This window comes from Onychomys torridus, chromosome 1 (assembly GCF_903995425.1).
Source record: "Onychomys torridus chromosome 1, mOncTor1.1, whole genome shotgun sequence".
Taxonomy (NCBI): domain Eukaryota; kingdom Metazoa; phylum Chordata; class Mammalia; order Rodentia; family Cricetidae; genus Onychomys; species Onychomys torridus.
This window is the reverse complement of record NC_050443.1, coordinates 30,501,806-30,525,480: the sequence shown is the minus strand read 5'-3', so window position 1 is coordinate 30,525,480 and position 23,675 is coordinate 30,501,806. Positions and strand designations below refer to the sequence as shown.

Sequence of the window (23,675 nt, the reverse complement as noted above, 5' to 3'; positions counted from 1 at the left end):
CCACCTGACCTAGTGCCCAGTGTTGGCTGAGGTTCTGGCCACCGCTCCCAGTGCTCTGTAGGGTCTTGCTTACCTTGTCCCCTGCCAGGACCTTGAAGGAGGCAATGACCTGATCGGCTGTGTCTGTGTCTGTGGTCTCTCTTGACATGAAGTCAATGAAGGCTTGGAAGGTCACGAGGCCACTATGGTTGGGGTCGACCACACTCATGATGCGGTTGAATTCAGCATCACCCTGTGGAGGGGAGTAGGGAGGGTACGCGACTTAGTGGAGATGCTTACAATTCGGTTCTGGAGAGTTCAAGGACAGGAGGGTTGTGTCATCAGTCCATTGGCCAGACAGTGCCAGGCCTTGGGAGTCTGCCCCTTGGCCTCCTCCCCACAAGTTTTGGGCTTGGGTTCTTTTCCCAGCTCTGGCTTACTGTAGCTCTGGAGGGTGGGGAAAGAGAACGAGAAACAGAACGAGAAGGGGAGAGTTGGAAGACTGTCCCTGGATACTTGTAGGAAGAGGGGGTTGGGGGGTCATTGGAAGGACCCCAGTCCCTCAAGTGCAGCAGAGCAGAGGAGGAGGCAGGCAAGGCCATGTTGCACTGGAGGGTGGAGGAGTGTCCCCAGGAAGATATGGAAGCTCAGGAGGCAGTGAAGGGGCTGGGGGAGGAGCAGAGGCAGGGGAGGCAGAGGCTGCATACCAGGCTGTATCCTGTGGAGATAAGCAGAGCCCTGAAGTCATCTGAGTCCATGCTGCCTGTCTGCTTCTGCTCCCAGGACGCAGGCATAGCAGAGGCCAGGCCCAGAGTAGGCCCCATGTGCACAGCGGACAGACAGCACAGTGGAGGAGGGAGCAGGGAGACAGGAGGCCCGGAGACACCAGGTAAGGGGGAAAGTGTCCAGAGATGTGAGAAAGGAGGCAAGAGAGCCAGGGAGACAGCACATGATGGCAGGAGTGGGAGGGAGGGAGAGAGAGAGAGAGAAAGAGAGAGAGAAGAGCAGTTAATGCCACAGTCTGCTGGGGCCCCAGGGTGCGTACCTGCCGGTCGTTCTCCACGTCGTAGCCCAGGCTGATGAGGCAGGCCTTGAATTCCTCAGGCCCCAGTGCCCCGCCATGGTCCTGCCGGGGGCCATCGGAGGCAGGCGTACAGGGCAGTGCAGAGACAAGGCCCCAGAAGTGGGAGGGGCAGGCCACATGCAGTGGGCAGGGGAGGAGGACACATGGGAAGGGAAACGCACAGTTAGAGGTGATGCAGACAAGGTGGTGGCCAGGGATGGGCGAGGCAGCTAGAGGTCTCCACGGCCTCAGTGGGGCTAGAGTGGGCATCATGGAGGACCAAGTCCAGGGCTCAAAGATAGAGGGGACCTTTCCCTGCCTTCGGAGTGTTTGCAGGAGAGAGGGCATAAGAGGCTGCACACTGGTACCCACAGAAGGTGAGCAGCGGTGGTACTGGGTCAAAAGGTCATCTGGATCCGAATTTTAAAAACACTGCATATGGGGACCAGAGTCCTAGGTCAGACTGACAGGATTCTGCCTCGAGGGCAAGGCCTGGAACCTCTGCCCACTTGGCTTTGTGTGTGTATTCCACACCCTCTCAGTAGCAGGGGTCCTGCCCACCCTGCGGACGGTGGCTGATGGAATGGATGGACGGATGCAAAGATGGAGAGGGTGGGACAGGGCGTAACAACAGGAAGAAAGGCCACACTGTGCCAGCATGCGGGGAGGGCAGCTCACCTTGTCAAAGTGGTTGAAGGATGCCCGGAACTCTTGCATCTGCTCCTGGCTGATACCCTTGGCGTCTCGGGTGAGGATCTGGTTCTCCACCTCATTGATGGTGCGGGCAATGGTGGTGAGCAGCTGCTCCCAGCCCACACGGATATGCTGAAGGAGGAAGAGGGTGTGATGGGATGGTCTGGGGAGAAGGGCATCTACACCTCGTCTATGGGCAGGAAACACTGGACTCTGGCCAGTCATGTGCCTCACCTACTCCACCTATGGGTGTGGCAGAGGAGCAAGGGCCAAGATGCTTGTATTAAACGACAACTCTTTAGAGAAACTAACTGACCCTGAGGGAGTGGACCCCACAGTGGTTTGTGGCACCATGGACTGGCACACTGGAATGTGGAACAGGACCCTCAGGTTCTAGCACAATCCTCCTGATGCTTGGGGGCTGCTGAACAGGTGGCCAGGGCTTGCTGCTCAAGGACGGCTGAAGTGCTATGGCACCCGTGGGAGGGAATGGGACCCTTCCAGGAAGGAGGAGTCTGTCTCAGGGAACCACACTTTCTCAGATGTCTCTGCACACTAGCCGTCTGTCTTCTCTTTTACTTTTTAAAGAACCTTTTGGCATTTTGAGACAGGGTCTCCTTCTACACGAAGTCCAGGCTGGCTAGAACTACACTCCCATTCCTTCTGACCCTGCCCCAAAGGATGGGGATGGGGTCATTCACTGTTGTGTCCAGCTTTTCAGTAACCTTTCCATGGCATTTAAAGGTGGGCGCACCTCCATGGTGTAGTTGGTGTGCTTGTTGTCAAAGATGAGAGCCTCCTGGATGAGCTGGTGCTGCTGCTCCAGCAGGTCCAGGTTGGGCTTGTAGTCCACAATGCTGCGCTCATACTGCTTCAGGTGACTTAGCTGGTCCTCCAGAGTCCCATTCATCTCGATGGAGATGCGCCCGATCTCCTGTAGGAGGAGATCCACATGACACCAGCCCTGACTACTGCCCCATCTGGAAGGCCTGAGCTCTCTGCTGCTTCCATCCCACTCTGGTGACAGCAGGGAGTCTGCTTTGCCTGTCATGCCCTTGACCACTCTGAGGTCCTGCACTGTGACAGATGACTGGACAAAGGGAGACTCCGGGAGGGCAGGCCAAGTGACTTGGGAAACTGTGTTCACCCTTTGAGTGCACACACCTTCACCCTATGATAAAACTCTTCTGTTCCTTAAAAACAGGAAAAATAAAGGGGGTGGAGGAGGGCAAGGCATCTTCCAGGAGCACGTGGTCCCGCTGGCATAAGGACTTGGCTGCTGGCAGAACTCCCATGCCCATGGCTCCCCACTGCTGTACTCTAAGGCTAGTACCAACCCTTGAGCTGCCATCATAACCCTCAGGGTTTGCTGAGATGTAATGAGGGCACCCTGAACACTTGGGCACGCTGCTACTGGGCCTTACAAACCCTCCCATGCCTGTCAGGAGGCTCCCTAGGGACCATGTTGCTCACAGCTACTCTGCAGCCCTCATAGTGTGAAGAAAGCAAGCCAGCTCCAGGAGCAGATCAGTCTAGGCCCAAACCAGCTCTAGCCAATCTTTAGCCAGGCTTTCCTTTTCATCTGCGTAGTCCTATGAGATGGACTGCCAACCAATCAGAGCCGAGATCAGATCTGCCTGCTAGAGCCATGAAATCTGCAGCCTGGACCACAGGGGCCACAGAGGCCACAGGGATCACTCTCTCTGCTGACAGGTAGCCTGGGCTCCCTGGGGATGGGGGTGGGAGGGGTGGGCAGCCTCACCTCCATCTTGGTCTGGATCCAGGGCCCCACCACATTGGCCTGGCTGGCAAACTGCCGGCGGAGGTGCTCATTGGACTGCTGTTTGCTCTGCTCTTCCAGGAGCGCGTGGTCCCGCTTTGGCACCAGCTGCTGCACCTGTGGGGATGTACAGCAGCAGAGGTCAGGCGGCAGCTTCCCACGTGGACAGCCCAGCTCTCTCGAATGCCCAGTGCGCCCTGGCTACCTTCTCCCACTTGGAGTTGATGATCTGGGGGGTGACGGTAGTGTAGGGGTTGCTGCCTGACAACTTGATGTGGTTGCTCTCGGCAATCCTCTGGGCCTCCTTGTGGATAGCCAGTATGGCCTCACGCTCCCTGTCGGCATCTGGCAGGGTGGACTTGAACTGGTCATGAGCTGAGATCAGGCCCTAGAGGGCAAATAGGAGTAAGGAGTGCAGCCTGCATTTCTGGGGGGTGGGCGTGTCCCCTAGAGGGTGGGATGGGGCACCTCAATCTCCTCAATGGTGTGGACGATGAACATGTCCTGCAAGTCCTCCATGGCACTCTCCATCCAGTTGTTGAAGGGTGCAGCTCGCTTGGCATACTCCAGGTGCAGCTGATCGATGGTCTCTAGCTGTTTCTCTGTTTTCTACAGTGTGCAGAGGGACAGGGACAGGGAGGGGAAGGCGGGTCAGCTGGAGACACCTGAGGGCCTGAAGACACCCTTTTAGAAGTCCCAACATGGCTAAAGGGCATCAGGCTCCCTGGTGACACACCCCTGCTCACCTCCAAGGCTTCCCTGCGACTGTGGGTCAGGGAGCCCAGGGCATCCCACTGGTCACAGATCTTCTGGCACCGTGTGTTGACATTGTGGGAGTCATAGTAGTCGAGCTCACTGTGGAGCACACAGACAGAAATGAGACCCAGCAGGGGGCAGAGGTATGCATAGACACCACTCTGTATCGATCGGGTGACAGGACTGAAGAAACTGCCTGCTCTGGACTAGAGCAGCATTTGGGAAGAGCTGGGCTTCCTTTTACTCTAGGCCACTGACTACAGCATGGGCACCAGGCCTGGCAGCCAGAAGGCTGGAGATCAACGTCAGTGTCTGCCTCAATCACTCTACCCCATTTTCTTTCTTTCTTTCCCCTCTAGACAGTCTCACTGTAAAGCCCTGGCTGGCTTAGAACTTGATTTGTAGACCAGGCTAGCTGGGAACTCAAGAGATCTTCCTTCCCCCACATTCTGAGTATTGGGATTAAAGGTGTGTGTCCCCACTCCCTCAGGATTTATTTTTTGCCTCCCTCCCACCTTGTTGGGGTTTCTGCTGCTAGGCTGCATACTTCAGCTTCAGGGAAGTCAGGAGGGCCAGGGTTCCACAGCACCCAGCTTTTAGTGGGTTAGGGGACTGAATGCAGGTTGTCAGGCTCACTTGGCACTGGCCCTCTCCACTTACTTTTGAGACAAGGCCTCTCACTGAACCTGGAGCTCATGGGATCCTCTTGTCTCTACCTGACTAGGTTGAGATCACAGACATGTGCCATGCAGATTTTTACATGTGCTGTGGACAAGTGCTCCATCAACTGAGCAATCTGACCATGTGTGCTCATGGAGACCAGAAGTCCCCAGAGCAATACACTCTTGAGCACTGATCATGTCTCCAGCCCTCTCTTCTTTTTAAAAGTTTATCCATCCATCAATCCACCCACCCACCCATCTGCCCATTTATTTAGTGTGTGTGGAGGTCAGAGGACAATTTGTGGGAGCTGCCTCTCTTCCACCATGTGAGTCTCAGGATCCAACTCAGGTTTCCAGGCTTGGCGGCAAAAGCCTTAACCCACTGAGCCATTGTCCTGGCTCCGGGCTGTGGCTCAGAACTGTAATCCCAGCACAAACGATTCAAAAGTGGGAGGATCACTGTGAGTTTAAGGCCAGTTGGGCTACAGAATTTCAGGTCTTTATGAACTAGAGACCCTGCTTCAAAACCAAAACAGGAGACAAACCAATAATGACACAGTGGTCTAATGTGCCACAAGTCTGACTTTCTATAGTATTAGTTACTGCCTAAAACAGGAAGGTCTGGGTTGTCTTTGAAGATTCTATTTATAAGTACTCATTACAAAATTATTCGAAAGCTGGGCATGGTAGTACATGCCTTTAATCCCTGTACTCAGGAGGCAGAGGCAGATGGATCTCTGGGTTCAAGGCCAGCCTGGTCTACAGAGCAAGTTCCAGGAAAGCCAAGGCTGCACAGAGAAACCCTGTCTGGAAAATCTAACACCTTTTAAAAACAACAACAACAACAACAAAAAACCCACCTAAACCCCAGCTGTCCAATTTTATTCCTCTTGCCGACCCCTTGCCGTGGCTCATATACAAGTTAAGCTTTGTGACAGGCATGGATGCATAGGAGATGACAGAGCACGCAGGTGCTCGGACCATCTGTAGTCTCGGGGTGCAGCATGCGCACATGTGCAGCACACACATACACTTACTCTATGGCACATGACTGACTTGAGAAATGTCAGGGTGATGTCATTCTTGTTGATGGCCAAACATGAACTCAGAGAGTTCTGTGATACTGCTGTACCTGGGCATAGGATGGTACTTCTTCTAGGGCCACATCTAAAATGCTGTTTCTGGAGCTGCCTGACATTGCCGCAGGGGAATAGACCTCATGTGGCTGGGACCTAGTATCTGAGGAGCAGGCCAACCCCCAAGTCTGTTTCAGGGCAGCCCACCTATCACACATATGAATTGCTTTCCTTGGACAAGCATGTCTCTGGAGGGTAACTCAAATAAGGTTATGGGTCCCAGTACCATAGTCCTTTCTCTGGTACGCAAAAGAGCAAGCATCCTGTAACCCACAGTGGTAGGAAGGAGGAGGCAGCCAGCCCTGCTCCTATGGCCCCACTGGCACAGGTGGGAGGGTCTTGCAGTACTGCACAAGTCTGGGGTGACTAGAAGGTGGGGGTGTCTGTGGAAAGAGCAGCTCCAGCCAAGGAGCTTATTTTGGAGCAGACAGCTATTTTGGGAGCTCCTCCAGGGCCTGTGGATTTTCCATGAAGTAATGGGCTAGGCTTCCCACTCCCTGGGTCCTTCTTGCTGCTGGCCACTGCAATGGTAGAATAAGGACCCTATTCACTGGCTCCTGGGGTGCAGTGTACTAACTGTGCACAAATTTATCTGACTGGGGTGGGGGAGGGAGGAGCACCAGCCACTTGGAAACCCTTACAGTGAGTGTATTCTGAGCAGGAGGGACAGGAGAAGGCAGAACAACAGACTCACTGTACAGCACTCCCCACACGGAGGAGGGCCCTAAAGAGCTACACTGGGCAGCAAACAAGGAAGAGGGACCCCAAGAGCCTGAGGACTCAGGACAAGCAGCCAGAGTCCATCGCTGTGCTAGAGAACCTAGGTCCTTTATGCTTCTTATTGGTGTTGAGAAAGTACGGGCAGAAGGCTTCCATCCTGTAAGGCCCTCCTGGCCTAAGTGAGGAGGAGGAAGGGCTGAGAAGTGGGGACAGAACTCTAATCTGGCAGGTGATGATGCCATAGGTGCACACATACTTGAGCTCCTGAGCAATTGCAGCAATCTGCTCCACGCGGTCCTGGTGTGCGGCCAGGTCACTCTCAAAGGCCTCGTGCTTGCGGATCAGAGCTTTGATGTCTGACAGGGTGGCTGTCTCATAGTCGCGGTGCTTCAGCATGGCCTCCTTCCCTGCAGATATGGCAGAGAGGAACCTGAACAACAGCCTGGCAGCTACAGAGCCATCCAAGGGTGAGGGGTGCAGCGATATGGACCACAGCTGTCACTCTAGAGGACAGATCCTAGAAACTCTTGGACCCTTCTTTCCTTCCCTCAGAGAGAGACCTCTACGCCTAATTACGTTCTATGAGGTTCTGTACAGGCTTAGGGGTACACTGGTGTTTATGGGCCTGAGACAGACATCTCAGTGTAACTCCCATGCTCTAAACAGCATTTCTTACTGGTGGAGACCCAGAGGGTAGGACAATTGAAAAGTCAGACACCCATCTGGAGAGGATGGAGACTGGGAGAAGCCCTTGGGCTTGTGCCAGGCCTGGCAGGATCAGGAAAGGAGCAGGCACAGAGTCTGAGCTCTGGAGCTGGGCCTGTGCCAGCTCTTCGGAGCCTGTTCTCCTGGGTGGTGGTCCTATCCCAATCTTGTTGCCTCACCCACTTTCTTGGCACAGTGGGTGTGGCTGTCCAGACTCTTTGAAGGAAGGGAGAAACACTGTTATTAGGCCTGGAGCCGGGCTAATTACATGCCCAGAGCAAGAAGCCCAAGCAGCCATGCTAGTAGGTTAAGGGTCTATAGGGGACTGAGGGAAAAACCGGCCAGGACGGCAGTCAGACTTCTTCTTCAAGGAGCCCTGTTCCCAAGAGCCTCTGGGCCCACCCTCAGATCTACCCCTAGGGCGCCCAACAAACAGCTGGCACCCCTTGGCCAATCTTTCGTTTGTAAAACGGTGTCAGCAACAGCACCTACGTGGCCTTGAGCCATCCTGAACTTTAGTGTTTAAGAATGGAAAGCAGAGTCAGTGCCACCCCTCACCCCATCTCAGCCACGCCCAGTCTCATCTGCCTAGCAACTGCCAGGCACCCCAGGCCAGGGCTGGCACTAGCAGGCAAGAGGTGGGCCTGGAAAACTGACTCCACAGGCCTGCCACCCCTGCCCCAGGCTGGAGGGTTTAACCACAAGGCAAGTTTGCAATTCGCTTCTCTAAACTGCTTTCTCCCAAGGGTGGGAACCAGAAATAGCAGCTGAGGAAAACTCAGGCTTCAGCTGTTTTAGCAGGGAACTGGCAAGTGTGTCCTACAGGGCAGCCACAAGATGTGTGTGGGGCTCATTGGTGTTTGGTTTACTCCCAGACAGTCACATCCCTCTGGAAAGCATCCATGTGGGCCCTACCACTACTGAGCCCCTTCCCCCAGGGCAGGCTGATATCTATAACTAGGTCCTAACAGTGGAGAGGGGCTGTAGAGCAGCCTGCCTTCAGGGTTTTACGATGACTCACAATACAGGCTGAGCTCAGGAGAAGAGTGGGCAGGTCACCATGGGGACTCAAGGCTGGTGGGAGGTACAGGTGGGCATGTGACAATGTCATCCTAGATTAGGCCTAGCTGCAGCTGGGGCTCACCACACTCATCCTGCCAGTGCAAGCCTATCCCCAGGCATTACCAGAGCAGGAGCCCTCAGGGGTTACCATGCCCACGGCCTATGAAACCAGTTGCCCGGACCTCTAGCAGCCCTGGGCTGGGTTTTCCAGCTCATCTGGTGAGAACCACCGAATAATCTAAAAAACACGCTGGCAAGAAACCTCAGAAAATACCTTAGCTAAGTGTGGGGCACAAGTGTCATGACATTCCTTATGTCCTTGTGGGCCCTGCCTGAGTCCCCTGGGGCAGGGCTCGCCCACCTGGGAACTACAGTGCACAGCTAAGCGGCTCAGACGTACAGCACGTGTGGGGCATTTTGTCTGGATTCTCAGACAGGGTCTCACATTACAGTCTAGACTACTCTGAAGCCCCTATACAGCCCAGGCTGACCTTGACTTTGCAGCAATCTTACTGCCTGAGTCTCCCCAATACAGAGATTACAGGCGTGAGGTGCCACATCTGGCTAGAGATGTGTGTTGAATGAATGAATGAACTAAACGAGGCCTCATTCCCTCTAATGTGGCATCATAGTCAAGGAGGACGCCATCACAACCTCCTTGAAGTGGCACCATTTCTGAGGCAGGAGGCAGTGCCGCACCTAGCCTAGCCTACTGTCTCAGCTCACCACGTCTGCTGTATGCTGTACTTTCTCCTCGGCAGAGAAGGGAAAGCTGGCTGCTTTGGACAACAGCAGGGCTACTGTGAGAGCAGGAGTGGAGTGGGTGCCATTTATGTGGGCTGTGCAGTTGCCTGGTGTCTCCAGAGGGGTCTCAGCATCTGGCTAGGTTGGAAGAAACTATATGCCCACAGAGCTAAGAAGGCTCCCTGTGAAGCCATGGTGTGGAGGGATGAAAAACCACAGAATAGCTGAGGAAATGCAAATCAGCAGGGTGGCAGTGGTGGGAATGCAGGTGGGAAAGGGAGGCCTCTACTGGAGGGCTTTTTATGTTTTGGCATTGGAGATTGAACCCTGGGCCACCACTGAGTGACAGCTGTCTGTGAGTGTCACATGATGTGCCTTTTGCTTTTCATGGGCATTTTCTGAGGCCTTTAGGTCTCCTGGGAATCTGGGATCTCAGTGATGGAGTGGGTCTCGACCAAAGGCCAAGGACGGATGGAATTCTACATCCGGAGCCAGAGCCAGAGCCAGGCAGCTGCAGGACTGGAAACAGGCTTTGGGACAGGGTGGTGACCGAGTCAGGGAGCACCATATTTAGATCTGCCTGTGGAGCCAGGAGGAGGCGGCGGCGGCGGGGGAGACAAACTTATGCATCTGGGCCAATGTGGTATGAAACTCAGTCATAGACGGCATGGTGGGCTGAACCTGGGCTTGGGAACTGTTCCTGGAAGAGACAGGGCAAGTGCGCAGGCACAAGGAAGAGCCTTGGCTGTGTTCCTGGATAATCTAGGAAGAGGCTCACCTATGAGCCATCTTAGGCCACAGCAAAGAGGCATAAGGGGAACCTGGACAGCAGAGTGCCTTGCTGCTTAACCCAAAACCTATAACCACGCTTAAGCATAAAACCAAAGCAGCATTTCTGCAGCCAGGAGGGGACTTGGCAGCCCCAACATGGCAGGAACTATGTGTGCTTCAACAACTGAGAGTGGAGAACAGAACAAGAGACAGAACAAGCACACCATCGGTCCAGGCCTCGTGGATGGAGGCTTTCTGTCGGAACTTCTCTGCCAGGTGGTCCAGCCGCTCCAGCCTGCGGATCTCATTCAGCAGCCACTCCTCGTAGCCCTTCTCTGCCTGCTCCAGGTGTTGCCAGCCATTGTTGATGTCCTGTGGGGCAAGAGGGAGAGCAGGGTGAGAACAAGATGTTGGTGGAGAGGTCTACCCGACCTACCTTGCAGTTTTGTCTACATGGGCCAGCATGGACCAATGCTGTGTGTGTGTGTGTGTGTGTGTGTGTGTGTGAGAGAGAGAGAGAGAGAGAGAGAGAGAGAGAGAGAGAGAGAGAGAAAGAGAGAGATTGATGTGTGTGTGACATATGTGTAGGTACCCACAGACGCTTTGAATCTCCAGGGGAAGGAATTACAGGCAGCTGTGAACTGCCTCATGGATGCTGGGAACACAAACATTGATTCTTTTGGTCTAACTGAATGACTCTCAGCATGAGTGGTTGGGTGGGCAAATCAATGGATGGATGCTGCCAAGGAGACTATGAAGGGTGTCTTGCTGTCCCTCCCTTTATGAAGGGTCTCAGACATTTGCTAGCCCTGAAGCCCCAGCAGATTAGAGGTACAGGTTCAAATGGTCCACACAAACTGTGGTATGGCTGGGGGGTAGTAGTGCAGAGAATTCTGGGTATAAAACCTCAGGAGAAATAGAGAAATGTGAAGTACACCCTCTCACTATCCCTGCCCTGAATTAAGAGGATGCCAGCCAAGCACTATGTCCTAGTGTGGTTCGACAAGTGATGTCCCTGGGCCCTGGGGGGAGGGTGTGTGTGTGTAAACTCACCGAGACCATCCTGCCCTCGGAGGGCATGAAGGCAGGCCGGTTGCTGAGCCGGAGCTTGGTCTGCAGTGTGTTGAAGTTGATCTCTAACTGGCACTTCTCCTGCACCTTGGGGGGCTTGTGAACACGCCGGTAGTCTCGGAAGTCTTCCAGCTTCTGTTGCATCTCCTGGATGGTCTTCTGAGGCACACGGTCCTCCAGCCAGGGGATGGTGCGTCGGATCCACTCCAGAAGCTGTGGGCCCAAAGGAATCATGGCGGCCATTGCAGAGGTGCTCCAAGTGCTGAGTGCACCCCTCCCCCCCATCCCCCACCCCACCCCACCCCCTTACAGGGATACAGGATGCAGCCCTGCTCTCAGGGATGCCTAAATTCTCCACTACCTCTGTTGGGACCACACAACACAGAGTTCTGGGAATGTGTGATCTCCTGGAGCACTCGGCTACCCGCTTCCTCCTATTCATGACTCTGCTCTGCGTCCTTCTTACCCAGATTGAAGCGGGCAGTTCAAGTCTACTGTCCCTTCCCAGAAGACCCCTTCCAGACTGTCACAGGACCTGTGACTGCTGACCTCACTGGCCAGCTATCTGGAGACTCTTGCTCTGCCTGGGTTTACTGACCGTAGCTGACACAATAGCAAGAGCCTACAATGTGTTTGCCTCAGTTGGGTGCCGGTGCACACAAAAGGCCTAGCACCTAAAAATAGAAAACTGAAAAACAAACAAACAAACAAAACCCCAAAAACAACAACAAAAACCCCCAAACAAAACCCGTACTCTTGTGCCCTGCTTTGGCCTTGGACAGCGTGAGGAGGGGTGCTGACAAGCCAACAGAGCGGGTCTTCAAAACAATCCCGAGCACAGACAAGCACAGGACAGCTCTTAGTGGCAAAGACCCCAAGAACATGACTTCCGCCTTGTCTTGGGGTTGGGGATGACTGGCTTTTTTCCCTTTGTTCTATGGTCCCTGACAGAAGCTAGGGCTTTGCACATGGAAGGCAAGAACCCCAGCTCCACCCTAGCCCCAGCTCCACCAGTGTACACCCTCAACTGGGGCAAGTTGGCCACTTTGGGTTGACTACTGCACATCTTTCAAGTTTTTCCAGTCCATGAAATCTTAAAGCCTGGGGTGAGGATGTGGCTCAGAGGCTGAGTGCTTGCCTAGCACGCATGAGGCCCCATGCTTGACATCTAGCACCTCAAACCAGTAATTCTGAAGTCCTCCAGGTCTAGGAGTCATGGTTCTAAGGACACAGATATGCTCTTTGGAAACTGAAAGTGAACATCTTGGCAGAAACCCAAGCTCTGGACTCCAGCCTGGTGAAGCCCACACCAAGTTCTGGACCCCGCACTCTCCAGGTCTCACTCACTGCTACATCTACTTTCACAGCAAACCAGTGTTTGCTACTCCAGTACTTGGAAGGTGGAGGCAGGAGGATCAGAAGTTCAAAGCCACACTGGGCTACGTAAGACTCCATTTACTTCTCCCGCCATCCTGTGTACCCCACTCCCCCCAAACACCAAACCTTCATTTTTCATTTGATATGTATGGGTATTTTGCTTGCATGTATGTCTGTGTGCCACTGGTCTGTCCCCAGAGGCCAGGAACTGAACTCAGGTCCTCTGGAAAAGCAACAAGTACTCCTAACAGCTGGGCCATCTCTCTGACCCTCCCTGACTGTACTTCACTCTGGTGGGGCATGGAGCACACACTCACATCACTGGCCAGGCGTTCGTAATCTTCCATCAGGTGCTCATTCTCCTGGTTCACAGCCAGCACCTTGCAGATCCGGTTGGCAGCAGTCTCAGCCTGGGGTGAGGAAGCACACAGTCAGGACTGCCTGGGGCTGGGGACCCTCCCTCCTAACAAGCAGGTCCCTCGAAAGCAGCTTATCCATGACCCACAGAGAACTCCCCAAAGAGGAAAGAGAGGAAGTACATCCTCAATAAGACGATGGCCTCGAGCGGCCATGTCCTTAGGGGCCTTGTTGAGAAGGGTAGTGGCAAGACTTGAGTCCCTGCTTAGAACCAGGCTTCTAGTGCCCAGGAATGAGTGGGGCTGTGCCGAACCTAAGAACTGGAAGGAGTCTCCCCTTGAATGGGAACATCGCTGGAGGTGGGGGTGCCAGTACCATGGAGTCCCTGTGGTCAGTGCATGCTCTGCCCCTTCTGGCTCCCACTCAAGAGGTGTGGCTGACTATAGGAGCTCACACGGGCAACAAATCACAATTTGAGGGGCAGAAGAAAGCATGGGGAGGGTAGACACAGAGCTGGCCCCTGGTCCCAAGCTCTAAGGAACCTGGGTGAGGGGAAAGTTCCACAAGGAGAAGGGAGGCAGGTACCTTTCAGGCAGCACAGAAAAGGTCCAAGAAGAGGTGGGACGGCAACAGAACAGGAGCAGAAATAGTGAGGAGGAGGGTCTATAGAGTGACGGGAGGAAAACAAAGCTCGGGAGCCAGCTCCAGGCCCAGTGCACGTCCTGTCCACACACGGCACAGGGACAGGTAGGAGGCGACAGAGCAGCCACAGGTGATGTGAGCCTGGGTACACACACCACACGCCATGCTGCAGGAAGCTCCTGGGACTAACACCAGAACTTGTTTCAGGGTGAGACTCACAAGGGCCTATGCCAGAGGTGCTGCTGGGGTCAGCTTCCTGACCCTAACTGAGCATACTGCTGGTACCCCAAGCTCTAAATGACTCTCCTGCTGGGGTGCTGTCAGCCAGATGTTCTGTTACACTGCTGGGACTTGGGGCATTTTAGGTGCATAAAGGAAGAAAGAATGAATGCTTTGGGAAGCAGACATAGGGAGGAGGGTAGCACTCTTGTGCCAGGCCTGAATTCACCCAGAAGACACTTTTTGAGGAGACAGAATTGGCCTCTGGGAAAATGACAGCAAGAGTGAAAGGCACTGCCAGATGTCCTGGGGGTACACTCTTTGATGAGAAAGGTGAGTCTAGCAGAATCCCCCACTGTCCTCCCTGTAAGACCAGGCTGACAGCTACCTTAGAAGGTATGCCAATCCCACACTTTCTGAGCCCAGATGTCCCCAGACTTGCAACTGCTCTGCCCTGGACTTTTCTGCTAGTAACTGATCAACTACTCCCTCAAAGCCTCCCTTTACCAGACCTAAGGTCAGTTCCAGGTATGGGGGCATTTCAGGTAGAAGGAAAAGCAAATACAACATGAGGCTAGGGAGGCCCACTGTGGGTATGTCCAGTGGTAGTCATGCTGTTAACTGGGGCCGGTCACTACCTATTTCCACTCAGCCTTCTTTACCAGCATTGGGAGGGAGTTCAGGGGGGAGGGGGGATGATATGGGCATCCTTCTTCCCTGTGCCCTCCAGTATAACATACCAGATACAAGAGCTAACCCATGCTGGGCAGATGGGAAAGGAGCTCTGAAAGCTGGCTATCTGGGGAGGGGTCTGGAAAGAACTGGGTAGCCTTCCTGTGCCACGGACTGCCTTAAGCCCTGGAGCTTATTATTTCATGCCTAGAGAAATTCTGTGAGGGTAATAGGACTCTCAGCTTATAAATGGGGACACTGAGGTAAAGTAACCTATTCAAGATCAGGCACCAGGAGAGAGCACAGCAGGGGCAGGTCAGACTGTCCATGGTGAGGCACCCACTGGGTGTAATGCTCTAATCTAAGAAGGCAGTCTACAGAAGATGACAGATGCAGTGTTGGAGCCTCAGTTTCCTTTTCTTTCAGATGGGTCCAATTGCCTTGGAGAGGGCCCAGTGAGGCAAATGTTCCCAAAACAAGCACCCATCCCTCCTTAGCTCCTGGCCACTAACATGATGCTGCTGTCCAAGCAACTTTTCAAGACCAGTCCTCTGCGTAGAAGAACCATGAGTCCCTGACAGGAGCCACAAGGTGGTGTGAGGTCAGCAGACCTCAGGGAGACTCAGGACAAAATAGACACGTTTACCTGTCCCACCTATATCAGCTCCAGAGGCAGCCTGCTCTCAGGAGCCTCCTCAGCATCTGGGCAGGAAAGAATTTCCTGAAAGGAGGTTCACCAGGTAAGTGGCCCTGAAGTAGAGGTCATGACAAGCAAGGGGTCATACCCCGGCTTTATCATCTATTGTGAAGCTGGACTTCCACTCCTGTCTGTGGTTAGAGTCATGTCACTGTCTACCATAGGTGGCCGTGCTCAAATGCAGGAATGTCTGTGAAGTTTTAGGACTGATTCACCACTAGTCAGCTAGGGCTCTACCCAGGTACATGTGGACCCACAGTGCTGACGTGCATGTGACAGAAAGAGCAAATCTGAGTCCACAGCAGTGGACTCCCACCCTGGCTCACCTTCTGGGCCCCCGAGAAAGCGTGGTAGAAGCAGGACACGTAAGTCATGATGGCCTTCTCATCTGGCCTCAGAGTGCCCACAATATCTGCGCAGAGAGAGAGAGAGAAAGAGAGAGACAGGAGAGAGTGAAAGACGCAAGAGGGAGGTGGCCAGCTGGCCCAAGGCTCATGCGGGAAGAATAGTGCTTGCTCTGGACTGGAAGCCAGTGGAGCTCAGACCTGGGGGAAATGCCCTGCCACTGTGTGCAGAAGGGCCATCAGGCTCTGAGGGAGGGGCCTCCTGCTCAACCAGGCCATGGAAACAAACTAGACTGTATGAAGCGGCTGCATTTGGAGCCAGAAAAGTAAAAAATTAAGCGACTGTTTTCTGAAAGCCTGACCCATGTCACCTGAACTACCAAGCATTTTTTCATAAACTCCAAATGATGTTGGGCTCAAGAGGGCACACCTGTAATCCTGGCACTCAGGAGGCAGAGGCAGGAAGAACAAAAGTTTGAGGCCAGCCAGAGCTACAGAGTGAGGTCAGGTCTCAAAAATAAAGAGTCAGGCATAGTGTCACACACTGGCAATTCTAGCACCAGAGAGGCAGACAGGAAGATCACTGAGAATTCAAGGCCAGCCTGGTCTACATAGAAAATCCTAGGATTACCATGACAGCCAGGGCTACATCAAGACACTCTCTCAAAAAAAAAAAAAAAAAAAAAAAAAAAAAAAGAGAGAGAGAGAGAGAAAAGAAAATAACAAGCTGGGTGGTGGTGGCACAGGCCTTTAATTCCAGCACTTGGGAGGCAGAGGCAGATGGTTCTCTGAGTTCAAGGCCAGCCTCGTCTACAAAAAGAGTTCCAGGACAGCCAGGGCTACACAGAGAAACTGTCTTGAAAAACAAACAAAAAAGAAAACAATAACAAAAAACTCAAGTGGTCGTTACATGCCAGCACTTGGGAGGTGGACAAAAAGAGTATCAGGACTTTTTATAGCTGGTTAAGCTACATGAGACCCCGTCTCAAAAACCAAACAAACAAAAAAAGAACTGGAGCGATGGCTCAGCAATTAAAAACACTGGCTGCTCTTCCAGAGGACTCGTGGTTCAATTCCCAGCACCCACATGGCAGCTCACAACCATTTGTAACTCTAGTTCCAGAGGATCCAACACTTGGCCTCTCTAGGTAGCAAGTACACATGTGGTACACAGACCCACGTGCATAGAATAAAAAATAAATAAATTTAAAAAGAAAGAGAAAACCTCCAGCTAAGCAGAGGTCTCCCGGGTCCTAGAGTGAAACACCTGGATGCCTTTCTACTCTGCTCTCCTGTCCTTGTCATCTCTCTAGGCACTGCCTCCCCGGCCTCCCTGGGCAGCCTTTACCTGGCAGCCTCTGCTTCTGGTGAAGCCCCTTTCCAGCAGATGGCCCTGGCCACCACACCACCCTGTCCCCTGGCCTGGCTCCTCATCACATCACATGACCTGTCTGTCTCACCTACTAGGAAGTAAGCTTCCCTGAATCAGCAGGAACCTGTGTCCTCATTGCCTGAACACAGCCTGGTATACAGTAGGCACCCAACAGACTGAGCAAGGACTAGCTAGGCAGCAATGCCCAGGACTGAGGGAGCTGGCTTCTAGTCCAAGAGAGGCCACTACCGTCTGCAAGAGAAATGAAGTGAGCGTGGGAGGCGAAAGGCGGCAGCAGCAGCAGTGGGCAGTGGCGGCGAGGAGGGCTGCCTGGCCCTGCCCGGTACCTTCTGCGCTCCTGAAAAGGCATGGTAGAAGCTGGACACATATGTCATTATGGCCTTCTCGTCGGGCCGGGCTGTGTTCACGATGTCTGTAAGTGAACAACAAGGGTTAAATGGCCCAAGCAGGGGTGAGGCCACTTGCTAGGACCCACAGGCTCCCAAAGCTGCAACTAAGCCAGGGGAAGGACCCTCTAAGCTGATTCAATGCCAGTTGGGCTCAGCTACATCCTAATCTCCCCCATGGTCTCAGGGAAGAGGAAAGCTGTGGAACTGAACGGGAATGAAGCCACTTCCTTTCTCTGGGAATGGCCTCAAGGGGCAGAAGGACAGTGAACTCCAAGGGCCGTCAGAGGCCAGAGACATGGGTCTTGCCTGGAGGTGGTGCCGGCTGGGAAATGGAGCAAAGCCGGAAAAGGAAAAAACAACATTCCACTCTGGCAGGCTCCAGACCCCAGGCCTTCAGCTGCTCAGGAGAGAGGCCAGGGTTGTTCACAGGAAGCCAGGGGCGGGCCTCTTCAGCCACCTTGCCCGCTCTGTGTCTAGACAGTCCACGATCCCAGAAAAACCTTCTCTTTAAGCATGGCCCTCTCTCCCTCTTCCGCCATTCTCAACGCATCTGGCCACCTCGGGGTCACCCGACCTCTCTCCCTGGCTCAGCCAGTTAGAGCCTCAAGGTTTCCCTAGGCTGGATGAGTTGTGCAGCCCAGCCAAAGCGGCCCCAGGAAACACAGTGTTGACTGAACATAGGGAGGCACTCACCCTCAGCATCCAACATCTTGGGAATATCAAGGTATTTTTCAGCCACTTCAAAAGCATTGTTTAGGTTGGTGACTGGATCATCCTGGGAAGACAGGTGGGAGAAATGTAGAATTCCATCAGGAGCAGAACACAGATCATTGTAAAAGGCAAAGGGCTGGCCTGAGACAGAAGAGCCCTAAGGAGCAGGGCAGGAAAGTGTCTTTGGAATTCTCATCCCTGTGTGATCTACACAATTTCTGCCCAAAGTTGATTGTAGGTGTGTTCCAGGCTTGGGAGACCATGGTGTGTGTGTGTGTGTGTGTGTGTGTGTGTGTGTGTGTGTGTGTGAGTGAGTCAAGTAAAGAACATGCATGTTTCCCTCTCTACAGCACCCCATGCCTATCCAGAACTCCACTGCTGCAGGGTCAGCTAGGGCCTTGCTCAACAGGCCTGGTTTACTTCACTTCCCTCACCAGAACCCCTATTCCCACCACACCCAAGCAGGATAGATACATGTCCCCCCCCCCCCCCAACACTCCTGATTGAGTTCTCTCGGTCTCTAGGCCCCTTCCCCAACTAGAGCAGCTCAAGAGTACCATTACTGCGTAGCAGCTGTCTGGCCCTGAACTCTGCAATCCCAGTGGCCTAGTATGACACAGGTGGCTGGCTGCTTTGGACATGGTTCCCTGTCTTTCCCAGGAGGCCAGGCTTGCAGCTTTGTGTAAGCAAATAAGAGCAAGATTGCACAGGAAATGGTGGCCTCCTGGAAAGTTTGAAACTCCCTTCTTTCCTCCCCCAGACAGAAGAATGCTTCTAGAATCCAGAAGGTCAAGAAAGGGGGTCAAAGGTCAAATAAGACAGGTCCTAAAACAGTCCAGCCAGTTCCAATGCCCAAGGAGGGACAGTGCCTGAGGGTGTCTAGGAGGTGAGCGTCAGCCACCAAGCTAGTGACCAGGAAAAAGCTAGCATGAGGTTCTACCAACTTCTGTAGCTGGGCAGAACCCAGGTCACATACCTTCCTCAGTTTGTCATACTCAATCAGCTCAGGCCTGTGCCGGTGGATGAGGGCATTGAAGGCCAGACCATCCTTCCAGCTGTAAGAGAAGGCCAAGGTTATGAGGCGGCTCCTTGCTGCCTCGGGGGAGCCTATGACTAAATCCCATATACAGAGGCTCAGTGTGCAGCAGGCACTGCAGGGACATGGTATGCCAGGGTAGCTTTGAGCACAACCTCAGAAGCCAAACAGCTGAGATAAAGTACTGATTTAGCACTGACAATGTGACCTTGAGCAAATCACAGTACTGCGTCCTCGGTTTCTATGCCTTTATTAAAGTGGGGATAGCGGCAGCAGCTATCTCAGAGTTGCTATGAGGATTTAAGGTTTCATAGAACCTTACATGTGACAAGTACTGGGTGTCTGATGATCAATGAGATGGCCTAAGTAGCCTGCACTGCATACACGGACTCATTAAACAGGACAGGCCTGCACCAGGGGACACTATGGGAGGTGGGTAGGATCCTGAGGCACAGGCAAGGGGCTGGCTATGTGCCTGAGTGTTGGGTGGACTGAAGTTCTCTGGAGCAAAATGATCCCTACAAAGCCACAAGCTAGATGAGGCACATTGTCTTCCCCGAGATACTGTAAGGATTGGTTCCTTACAGGATGGATTTCTGTCACCTGCTCAATATGGCTCTCCTACTTACTCCCCATCTCCTCACAGTTATCTGTATCTGGGTTGCCTACTGGCCCTCTGTTGGGAGGGCAGGTGAGCCACTGCTGTGCCCCTAAGTGTAGAAGCGGCAGGCAAGCTACAGATACTTCCTGACTCAAGAAGTCAAACAGTGAGGCCACGGCAGGCAGCAGAGGAAGCTGCACTGAGCAGAGCCACCAAGGGGAACTGTGTGCTTTTAAGGACAGAGCACCCCGAGGAAGGGCCTGACAGCAGCATGGGCCCAGGGAGGCCAAGGACAAAGCAGGGCCCTGTGGACCTTGTTCCAGAGGCTTAGGTGGTAAAGTCATGCACTGACTGAGTTCAAGGGCACCCAGGCAGACAGCAGCCTCCTGCTGCTCTGGCCTCACAGGGCACAAACTCTGTCCACCTCAGTTTATAGTGACTGCACCTCTCCTCTGCCTCCTTCAGTAACACTGGCTGGGCTGAGTTTTGCTCACCTTAGCCGATAGAGAGGACTTTCTCTGAAGTTAAACACAATGGCAATCTATGCACTGGTCCCTTTTGCAATGTCCAAATAAAGAAAGAGTCTGACTGTGGCCTGTGAGAGCCACTCTGCTTAAGGAAGAAGTGCTGGCGAGCTCTTTTAAAAACTTTACAGTCTCCTCTCTGAACAGACTTTCCATGAGCACACGGGGGCCTAGAGCAGGGCAGGGACTTACTGAGGCTTGCTCTATCACAGACCAAGATGAAAACATGAGGAAGCACTTGGATCCCAGGACAGGCAGGGTGCTGCCAGGCAAACCTACCTGATATGGAAGTTCTGGACGTTGACGTTTTTGTATGGGGCTGTCTTTCTCTGGCACCAGAGGAGGAGCCCTTCCTTGGCAGAGGTCTCTGCAAAGCACACAATGACAGAAAGATAGGGTCAAGATTAAGCCCACAGACCAGGGCTCAAGCTGGACAGTCCTTTAGCCTCAGATATGAGTACAAATGAAACCCCTGGGCAAGGACAGCAGACATCATACAGCAGCAGCAGTGGCAGCTGTTCCCACTCTGGACATGGATGGATTTCTGCCCATCCAACTGCCAGCACACAGAGCCTAGCTCCAAGAAGCCTTGTCACTGGGGCTACCCCAGAAAGTAGCAAGGACAGGACCTGAACCTGTCCCCATCCCTGACTAGCCTGCTCTTAGTCACTAGGCCACATGGTATGGGAGCCCTGGAGACTAGCCTCAGGCTGTTGGCAATAAGCCCCCAGATGCCGTCTTTTCCTGTGGGTAACTAGGCAGTCCTTACATTGAGAGTCCTACAGTCCTACAGGAACAGAGCCACCCTGGTTACCATGGTGACCTAGCACCCAGGAGCCCTACCACACACTGGCCTCTTAGCACACAGTAGCTAGTTGGAAGTGGCAACATTCCTGGATGGCCTAAGCAGTCCAAGAGACACCCCTCAATAGGTATGTGGAGCAGAAAGAAAGAGAAGCCAGGTCACCAGGCTATACAACAGTGCCGGTCATCCTGGTCTACTTCATGAGGAGAATGTGGGGTGGGTTCAAGAACTTGAGGCCACAAAGCACCAGTGTCCCGGGACCGGGAAGGGCTGTGGGAGAGATGGGCCCCAAGCAAGCATGGAAGCATGGAGACAAAACCAGGAGTTCTCTCTTAATTTCCCCTGTCCTGGGAGAGTGAAGATGCCTCTGCAATGGCTTACCTTCCACAGAGATGTCTTGGATGGCGAACCTGAGGATGATGGTCCAGATCATTCCCAGGGTCATCTTTGCATTGCCATCCACAATCTCTGCACACGGGACAAAGGGCAGGGGAAAAGAAGGTTATAATGAGCGCCAGGCTCCTTGCCTCACCCCCAGGCAGAGCCTTAGCAGGAGGAAGCACTGAGTAGTCTCTAGACACTAGTACTATTCTTGAAGTCCTCAGGCCTCTGTACATGTGCTTCCCAGTCACAATGGCCTCTTCTCCACTGCCAGCTCATAGGACTGCTCCTCCAAGATTGTCCCAGGCCTGTGGTCTTTACCTCACACTTGTCATCATCCACTACTGTGGCAAAATTCCACCTTTATGTGAGTAGCCTGCACTTAGGGCTAAGTAGGCCTTTGCTCAGTCCACTTGTTATACTAACACTACTAAGGACCAGCCACTTCCTTTCTACCACCACCTATATGGTCTCTTGCACAACTAGACAATGTTGCCTCCTAATGACCCGACAGCCTGCTTCTGTGCACAGCAGGTATCCCAACTTAAAGCTCATTTACGCCGGGCAGTGGTGGTGCACGCTTTTAATCCCAGCACTCAGGAGGTAGAGGCAGGTGGGTGGAGTGAGTTCCAGGAAAGTCACAAAGCTACACAGAGAAACCCTGTCTCGAAAAACAAAACAAAACAAACAAACAAACAAAAAAGCTCATTTGGGTTGGGGATTTAGCTCAGTTGGTAGAGTGCTTTGCCTAGCAAGACCCTGGGTTTGATCCTCAGCTCAAAATAAACAAACAAACAAATAAAAGCTCATTTACAGCGGACAACATTAGGTAAGCAGTCTACGACTTGAGTTCTAGGGAAGGCAGGGGAATGGAATGTCTGTCCTGCCTTCCCAGGATTCACAGCTATTGATCCAGATACCAAGCAGGGCTACCTGCCTACTACAGCATGAAGCCAAACAGCTCTCCCATCAGAAAAGCTAAGCTAAGCTTCAAGAGGACTGGTTTCCTTCATTTAAGGGACATGCCCCACCCCATAGCTGACACAGGTACAGGCTGGTCAGAGTTCTGGAAGGAAGAGGCCATGACACATCCACCAGCTGTTTCTGTGCTTCAAATCGCCCCTCTCATAACCCTGAGGAAGAAGCCGTGTTCCTCAATTGCCAGACCATCCGAGGGGCCAGGAAACAGGGCCAGGGCCAGCGTTCTCAAGCATGCTCTGTGAGGCTGCCCTCTACCCTTTTCTAGGCATGGGATGGTCATAGGGATTGGGACAGAATCACTTAGGACTTGAAGGGGGAGGAGACATTTGCAGACTGGGTCCCTCCTTTCACCCTTCTGTGTTTATAGATGAGCCTCAGAACAAAACAAACGCAGCTGTGAGAGTGCAGAGCTGGAGTGGAGCCCGGAGCAAAGATCCGTGAGAGGACAGAAAATCTCTGAGCCTGACTGAATTTGGGGGTTTGGGTTTTTTAAACAAACACCAAACTACCTCTACTGTGGCATGCAAGGCTTGGCACTCCTCTTCAGAGGTCCCAGGCTGGGGCAGGGCCTTGGAATTCAGAGGTGCACATTCTGGCCTAAAGTCCTGGCCAAATTCTCAGCTCTGTCATTAATAGCAATTAGTTTTCTTTGTTTTTCTAAAAGCTGGGACAACATGAATGTCAGGGCAAGGAACTGCACTTTGACTAATGAGCAGAGCTGGGAGCCCAGGCTGCTGGCAGCCTCTGGGTTCCATGGTCCTTGTCTCATCCAAAGGTGCCTGGGAACCCAACTCCAGGGCCCTAAGGAGCTGCTCTTCTACAGTGGGCTGGCCTAGCGTTGGTGGCACAGATTTGGGAGTCCATTCAGGAGAGGGATCTTGGGTGTCCAGGGTCATGTGCTCGGTCTGTTCAGCTGGACCAAAGCCTAGGGCTGAACTTTGACCTTGTATATCTTGTTCCAATACCCTCCTCGGGTTATTAGCTCCCTTCTCTCCTTGTATTTCCTTCTACTCATATGGAGTAGGCAGAGGTGCTCTTGGCAGACAGAAACCAGGTCATGTGTACAGGGTCCAATTCACAAGACTCCCCTTAGTGCATACTAGCTTTTGCTTAAGGGCGTAGAGGCTGTGGATCCTTCATGCTATCAATGGCAGTAGCCATTATTGATCACTATTGAGAAGGTACTGGGGTTTAAGTGCAAAGTTTTCTGTATTCGGCACATAGAAGTCCTGCCTGGGAACCCAGCTGAGTGGGCACCCACCCCTGCTCACCTTCTGCCCCAATAGACACTAGCTTGACTCCCTTGCTGGCGATGAAGTCCAAGGCCTTGTTGACATTGTTGATCTTGTGCACTCGCATCTTGCCCCGCTCTGGCTTAGGCAACCGCTCCCCTGAGAAGAAAGG

At 53.2% G+C, this 23,675-nt stretch overlaps 1 protein-coding gene across 7 annotated transcripts in view; it reads right to left on the bottom strand.

Annotated features, from left to right (window-relative positions):
• Positions 1-23,675, bottom strand: part of Actn4 (actinin alpha 4) — a 68,320-nt gene that overhangs the window by 829 nt on the left and 43,816 nt on the right. Inside the window, exons 3-21 of one of the 7 annotated variants that reach the window (XM_036180889.1) lie at positions 23,543-23,662; positions 21,291-21,377; positions 20,384-20,471; positions 18,920-18,998; positions 17,926-18,007; positions 17,170-17,255; positions 12,837-12,929; positions 11,125-11,355; positions 10,296-10,443; positions 7,046-7,196; positions 4,262-4,370; positions 3,984-4,124; positions 3,721-3,903; positions 3,498-3,632; positions 2,490-2,669; positions 1,721-1,867; positions 1,025-1,105; positions 687-752; positions 74-232 (exon numbers count right to left, since the gene is read on the bottom strand). In XM_036180889.1, coding sequence (XP_036036782.1) covers positions 74-232; positions 687-752; positions 1,025-1,105; positions 1,721-1,867; positions 2,490-2,669; positions 3,498-3,632; positions 3,721-3,903; positions 3,984-4,124; positions 4,262-4,370; positions 7,046-7,196; positions 10,296-10,443; positions 11,125-11,355; positions 12,837-12,929; positions 17,170-17,255; positions 17,926-18,007; positions 18,920-18,998; positions 20,384-20,471; positions 21,291-21,377; positions 23,543-23,662 — 2,366 coding nt within the window. Of the gene's footprint in view, positions 1-73; positions 233-686; positions 1,106-1,720; positions 1,868-2,489; positions 2,670-3,497; positions 3,633-3,720; positions 3,904-3,983; positions 4,125-4,261; positions 4,371-7,045; positions 7,197-10,295; positions 10,444-11,124; positions 11,356-12,836; positions 12,930-15,432; positions 15,519-17,169; positions 17,256-17,925; positions 18,008-18,919; positions 18,999-20,383; positions 20,472-21,290; positions 21,378-23,542; positions 23,663-23,675 lie in introns of those variants that run through there. The other 6 variants (XM_036180855.1, XM_036180880.1, XM_036180862.1 and 3 more) reach the window with 6 other exon arrangements.